Genomic DNA, 6,897 nt, shown 5'->3' with positions numbered 1-6,897 from the left:
TGCCAATCCGTCCACTCGCTTGAATTTGAGGATTTGCCACCAACAACATAGATTGTTTCTTCCCATGCAGTAACAAATTTCCCGCAAGGAGAGACCTGTTCAAAATGATCTGAAGACAGTTTTTTCCAAACGTAGGCTGGAATCAATGCAAGTCAATGGTCAGTATTTGGGAATGAGGCAATCAAAAAGGAGAAAGAAAAATGCAACAGCAGATTACTGTCAAGGTTAAGTGCACAGAAGTCACCAAGGGTTTCATTTGCAATATCACAGCCCCCAAGAGCGTACAATTTATTTGCAACCAGCACAAGAAGAAGGCCCCTTTGAGGAGTTGGGACTAATCCGTTGCATTGAATTTGATGCCACTCTCTTGCGTGGAATCAAAACTCCCAGAGATCATTCAACATGCCTGCACCACTTGTGCCACCAAAGACAAGCCAAGAGCTTGCATACACCACAGCCAAGTGGCCAGTTCAAGCAGGAGGAACAAGGTGGGTGGCGGCGGGTGCAAGGAGCTCACACAATGAGTCGGACTGCACTAAGAAGAGGTCAGGTTGGAGGATTTTTTGTCAGTTCTGGCTTGTTGTTATTGGAGGTCACAGGAAGAAACATAGGATGGTCTAAGCTGATCCGCCATAGATCGCCAGTGATCAAGCCGTTGACCTGGTGGCCGCCATAAACGTAGAGGTACCCTTCAAAAACTGTTGATGAAGAGCCAAATATCAAATTGGGTGATGGTCCCGAAATCTTGTAGCAATGCCAGTAGTGTGTTGATAAGGTAAGGCAGTAGACAGCAGTGTCTAGCAGGGAAGATGTGGTCTGACCACCCCACACAAAGATCTGGCCATCAATTGCGGCCAGAATTGCATGAGATTGTGGAGAAGGGGCTGGGCCTCAATTATTGATGATAGTTGCAGTCAACTGATGTTGTGCGGCGTTGGAATTGCATGAGTAGAGGTCATTTGTTAGAGCTCTGCTGAACAATCCACCAAAGAAAAGAAGGGTTGGTGGATTCAGGAGGGAGGTATGGACTTCTGAGGAAGGGTGGGAGGAGGCAATTAAATTTTTGAATGATCCAATGACGGGTTGCAAACAATTACATCAATTGCTTCTGTCCCCAGTGAAGACAACTAGATTCAGAGACCAAACATGATGGGTTTGATGGAGAGCAGTTGGTCAGGTGTATCGCAAAGCAAGGATGATCATTGGGAGAGAGAGAGACAGGTGCTTGTCAGTATAGGAAAGCAAGGCCAAGAGGCCCGGGTTCTGAAGCAAAGCAAGGGGGGGGGGTATTATGAAAGAGGAAGAGGGTGAAGGGTGATAGGAGGGAAAGGAGATGGAGATTGAGAGGGGAGATGGACAAGTGGAAGAATCAGGAGACATGCAAGAGCATCAGGAATGCCACGCTGACAAGCCTTGTTTGGTGCGCTGGACAAGGGCGCTTCCGCGTCATCTGCTTGGCGTTTGTTTGCAGGAGCCCAATTGAGTAAAGTGAGATGCGGACGCATGATCCTGGCAAGCATAAACAAGTAAGATTGAGCAAAAGAGAGTTATCAGGTTTGCTCAATCAGTTTTGCAATGGTTTGTTGGAGTTGTGAGGTCAAGAAATCCTGATAGAAAGAGGAGGTGAAAGGGTGATGCTGCTGACCAGGCTGAGAGGTGCTGCCAAGGGGGATTGAAAGCTGGGAACCTTCCAGGGACTTGCTGAGTTTGGACAAGGCTGCTGCTAGGGAATATCAATGCACACTGTGAGACTAGCAAGGGGATGCTTGCAGGGAGTTGGACAGAGCTGCACTTGAGTCATGGGGATTGGGATGGCTGAAAGCAGGAGTTTTAATGGCAAGTGAGGTTGGTTGTTGAACCTCATCCCCTGGAGCAGATGTTGGAAGAATTTCCAGGTGGGGGTTGGGGCCTGGACTTTGAGAAGCGCGCAGAGCAAGATCTAGAGGATCAGCACCTGGAGTTGGTGCACTATCAATCAAGTTGTCCTGGGGGCCGGAATGAGTGGGAGTGCCAGCAGTGGTAGCATCTGAGGCTGCTGGAGCGGACGGGAACTGTTGGTAAGGAGGATTTTCAGGCCTATCTTTGCCGGGGATTGGGAGTGAAGTTGAATCAAGATTGTTTTCAACAAATGATTGTTTGGGCTGGTCTGGTGGAAGTTCAACACTGGGTTTCTTGCTCAAGAGATCAACAGGCTTGGTGCCTTTTCCTTTGTTGGATCTTTTCTTTGGGTCCTGGGTGCCGCTCTGAGATGTTGATGGTGATGTTTGGCCAGATTTGATTGTGGTGATCTTGATGGCTTCATCATCTGGAATTTCACCTGTTTCCTCAAATTCTGGCAAGGGAGCACTTGTCAGTCATGGTGGTGTAGGCATGAGTGACAGGAAGAAGAAATGACACACTGGGTTTTGTGGTGGTCAAGGTATCCCCAAGCAATTTAACTAGATTTTTTGCACTTTGAGGGAGCTTCAGATTGCGGAGTCCATCAGTAGCCTTCTGGGCTGCAATTATTGATTGCCCAAATTCTTCCGCTGTGATCTGCTGGATTTCAGTGTCAAGAATTGGTTTGGTAGGATTGGGAGGGAGAGCTGGCCCAGGTTCATTGCTTTGGAAAGAAAACTCTTCAAATGTTGGCGGAACTGAGCGCATTGACGGAAAGTTGGCTTGTATAACCTGTTGAGCTGGGGGAGAGATCAGAATGGATGTGAGGGGGGAGATCTCAGAGTGATGTGGATAACCTACTTGGTGGTGGAGTACTGGAAGGTGCTCGGGTGATGGAGGGATTGAGTGATTCATGGGTCTCATTGGATTGAGCAACAACAGAAGGTACACCGGTGGTCATCTTGGTGGCAACTGGGGGTATTGATTTGTGAGGGCAAAGAGAAGTAGATGAGAAATAAGTAAATATGCAGGTGGGATGAGGGGAACAGAAGCTAAGGAGGCCTTGGAGGCGAGTTCTTATATGTTCTGTCAAGATTTTTTTCTAGAATAACCCATTGTGTTGACTTATTCCAATTCCCAATTGTCCACCCACAATCTACCTTTGTGATGGGTATAGCTGACACGCTTGTTGTCCTTGGCCAAACTCAGTAAGGTGCAGACAAGCTCATCAGGAAATTAAGCACATCATTCACAGACACAAAAAAGATCTCTGGAAAGGCTGATTGTTGCTCTAGGGTGTGTCATATTATGCAATTGTCAAAATTTAGTCTAGAACATGTGTGAAATCATGAGACTTGGACACCTGGTCTCATGGTGATGTATGCATGCAGTGAGGTAGTTCTAGCAACATAATCAACCAAATCTGCTTGTTTGACCAGAAGTTTGGTGTGCGGACCCCTCACTGTAGGGCACTGGAAGTCTAGCTGAAGTGCGGGAAAACTGTGTCACCCCATTGTACGCACGTACAATCCAGTGACACTCATGCAGAGTCCAGGCCAAGTTTCACAAATCAATACAAGATTAATTTGCAGGCTCCCTCAAAATATCACACACAATCTCTATCAGCGGTGGGTTACACAGGAGAAGATGCGAATCCACTCAATTAAAGTTTACTGGTATTGACCAGTGGCTCCAAGTCGTAGAGGAGGTTGTATCCGATCCAAAAAGGTTTAAACCCAGCCGTTGATGATTTGAGAAATTCAGGCTCAGGAATCCAGACAGTGATCTGTTGATTTGAGAGGGTTGAGCAAACTTGAAGTAGTGATTGGTTGATGTATCTTCAAGCTCAAGAGAAATGAGTAAATAAAATGAAGTTCTATTATCGTCTCTTCTGAAAGTCTCAGGAACTATAGAATCCAGTGAGTACAACTTGTAAGCTCTATCATACAAGTGTCACTAGATAGAAGCATAAAGCACATGTTAATAACAAGGGAAATGAAAGTGAAACATATGTGAAACTTGGTATGAGTGCAGATGGTGTAGTAAAAAATAATACAACTATCTAAGGGGTAGAGAGGTTTTACTTGCCAGCTAACATTTGATACCACTAAAAGAACAATAAAAAAAAGGACAGGACTATCACATCAATCATAATAGAAGAGAAGCCAAATATTTTTGAACCAGTACCAGCGCAGAGTGTCACAATCCTGAGAAACATCACTAGGAAGGTCTTTGATTCTAGGAGGTTGTTGATCCAATTCACCTTTCCAAGCCCAGCCAACATATTTGAATCTTCTCCTGTCAACAGTTCCTTCTGGAGTGTAGACCCTGTATTCATACAATGTGGCTGTTGAAGTTCCTTCTCTCCATTCCCACACTCCTAAGGTTTGCTGCCGAATGAGTGAAGCAGATGCTTGAGGTAAGTTCTTGATTTGAGTTGTTGACTTGGTTGTGAAGCACTTGTATTTGTTTCCAGGAAATGGTAGCAAAACCAAGACAGCAGGATCTAGCTTCAGGATTTCAAATCGGTCGGCGTTCTTCTTTGGGGTGTTCAACAAAAAGACGTCCTTCTTGGCTTTAACTTGGACTAGGGTATTGGTAGGCTGTTGAGATGGACTAGGCTTGTGATTTGATTTCACAGCAAGGCCTGCTGTAATTTCTGATGGACACAGGGTAGCTGCATGGAGGATGTTGCTTGACACGACTTCTTCGCAGTCAACAGGTTTAGATCCGTTTGGTTGTTGGAACGATATCGGTGGCCCAGAGCGCTCAACTTCCTTGCTTTGGCCTTAGCTATCTCATCAGAAGTCGGCTGGTTTGACAAGTGAGCGTCTTCGTGAGGCAGGTGGGGATGCGCAGCCGACAAGATGAGCCTACCAAGCGCCTTGGAATCCTTGCGAGGTCAACGGGGATGGAAGACTTGAGGGATGTTAGAGGTGTAAGGCTGTTTTGACGCTGAAGATCCCAATTTGGTTGTCTTTGTAGGACCCCAATTTTCCTGGTAGAGCTTGGAATTAAATTGACATTGCTTGCGGATAGATGTAGCGGTCTTCTTGCAAGTTGCCTGGTCTGTCTGCGAGGCATCTACAACATTGATGAGATGTTGCATGACCTTATACAAGCAACTTTGAAGCGTTTCGTAACATCGATTGGACGCTGAGCTTGGTCTTCTTGTGGAAGCGGGAATACACGAGATGTTAATATTGCTGGGTGCAGGACACTCGCCAGGGATGGATTTCTTTGTTCTATTCTATTCTTTTGACTTTGAACTGCTTGATTTCAACCTTGATTCAAGAGTGCTAAGCTGTAGTTGAAGTTGAGCAAGCTGCTGACGAATTGAGCTGATTTCTGCTTTGGTAGACATGTTGATAAAAAGACAAGCAAGGGCAAGCTCTTGCCTTCTGAGATTTCGTCCAATGAAGAGAGCGTCCTAAAGCGCTCCTAAGACCAAAACGTAACAAAGTGACAGCATCCAATGAAGAGACCCTCCAAAAGCAATCTTTTGACTCACAAACAACGACAACGAGTGACAGTGTCCGACAAAGAGAGCCTCCGAAAGCAATCCTTTGACCAACAAACAACAACAACAAGCAACAGCATGCAATGAAGAGCTGAGGTGACTGAGAATTGAATGCTGATTTATTCTGTGTTGATCCGCGAGGTGAGACCAGACTTTACTACTCTTAAAAAACAGAAAAAAAAAGATGAATCCTTGTAGAAGAGGGTTCCGTCCGCACAGGGCTTTCCAGGTGTACGGGTAAAAGGGGTGGTTGCCAATTGTCAGCGGTGGGTTACTCAGGAGAAGATGTGAATCCACTCAATGGAAGTTTACTGGGATTGACCAGTGGCTCCAAGCCGTAGAGGAGGTTGTATCCGATCCAAAAATTTTACACCCAGTCTTTGATGATTTGAGAAATTCAGGATCAGCAATCCAGACAGTGATCTGTTGATTTGAGAGGGTTGAGCAAACTTGAAGTAGTGATTGGTTGATGTATCTTCAAGCTCAAGAGGAATGAGTAAATAAAATGAAGTTCTATTATTGTCTCTTCTGAAAGTCTCAGGAACTATAGAATCCAGTGAGTACAACTTATAAGCTCAATCATACAAGTGTCACTAGATAGAAGCATAAAGCACATGTTAATAACAAGGGAAATGAAAGTGAAACATATGTGAAACTTGGTATGAGTGCAGATGATGTAGTATAAAATAATACAACTATCTAAGGGGTAGAGAGTTTTTACTTGCCAGCTGACAATCTCACACTAGTGCACACACCCTGTCACCTTATTGTACGTGCGTACAATAGATTGACAGCAAAACATGGACCACCTGGGACCCAGCTGTGTGTACACAGCCTAATTAAACAAAAATAGAGGATGCAGGTGTATCCTCACTTCTGAGCAAAGGAATTGATTTTATGTTTTGTGGCAAACACAAATAATTTCACTGTTAAGGTGAATCTGAAATCAAACTAATTGACATTCATGGTCTTGCTGGAAATTGGGTTTTCTCCTCCTGCCGCACCAGCATTAGAACTGCCAGGCTCGGATTTGCCTTCAAGTCTTTGCTTGTTGTTTTTCTGGGTTGAGGATCCAGATTCTGCATTTGAACTGGTTCTAATCATTGCACCATGACAGTGTTTCTCCATATTCCGTGCAATCTCCTCCAGACCAATTGGACCCTCTTGTTATACGGTTTGCTGGTCAAAAGTACTCAACGTCTCCCACCATCTATTGTCATAGCCATCCCGCAGAAGATCCCTGGGCACACCTCTCACCCTTGTGAATTTCTTGAAGAGTTTCTGTGATTGTCCATAAAGTGACTGGTTGCTCTTGATGGTTTGGTGGTGTGTTGCCTGGGCTTGCACCATCTTGTCCAAACAGTGAAGGATGGAGGTGAGAGAACTGCTACTCCAGTTTGGGCTATGGGTGATTGGTAACTGGTTTGGTGGTCCATCTTTGATATTGGAGCCACATTCCTTGTTTTCACAGATTGCGGCTAGAGCAACATTGTCTCTCA

At 45.2% G+C, this 6,897-nt stretch overlaps 1 protein-coding gene across 1 annotated transcript; it reads right to left on the bottom strand.

Moving 5' to 3' along the window:
* Positions 1-1,751: 1,751 nt before the first annotated feature.
* On the bottom strand, positions 1,752-5,242 carry PtA15_2A288 (uncharacterized protein; the record flags this gene model as incomplete). Its single annotated transcript, XM_053166293.1, has 4 exons — positions 1,752-2,163; positions 4,599-4,751; positions 4,833-4,947; positions 5,212-5,242. 4 exons carry the CDS (start codon positions 5,240-5,242, stop codon positions 1,752-1,754), a joined length of 711 nt encoding a protein of 236 aa, XP_053017530.1.
* Positions 5,243-6,897: the final 1,655 nt, after the last annotated feature.

Source organism: Puccinia triticina, chromosome 2A (assembly GCF_026914185.1).
Source record: "Puccinia triticina chromosome 2A, complete sequence".
Taxonomy (NCBI): Eukaryota; Fungi; Basidiomycota; class Pucciniomycetes; order Pucciniales; family Pucciniaceae; genus Puccinia; species Puccinia triticina.
This window is presented reverse-complemented; position numbering and strand designations above follow the sequence as displayed.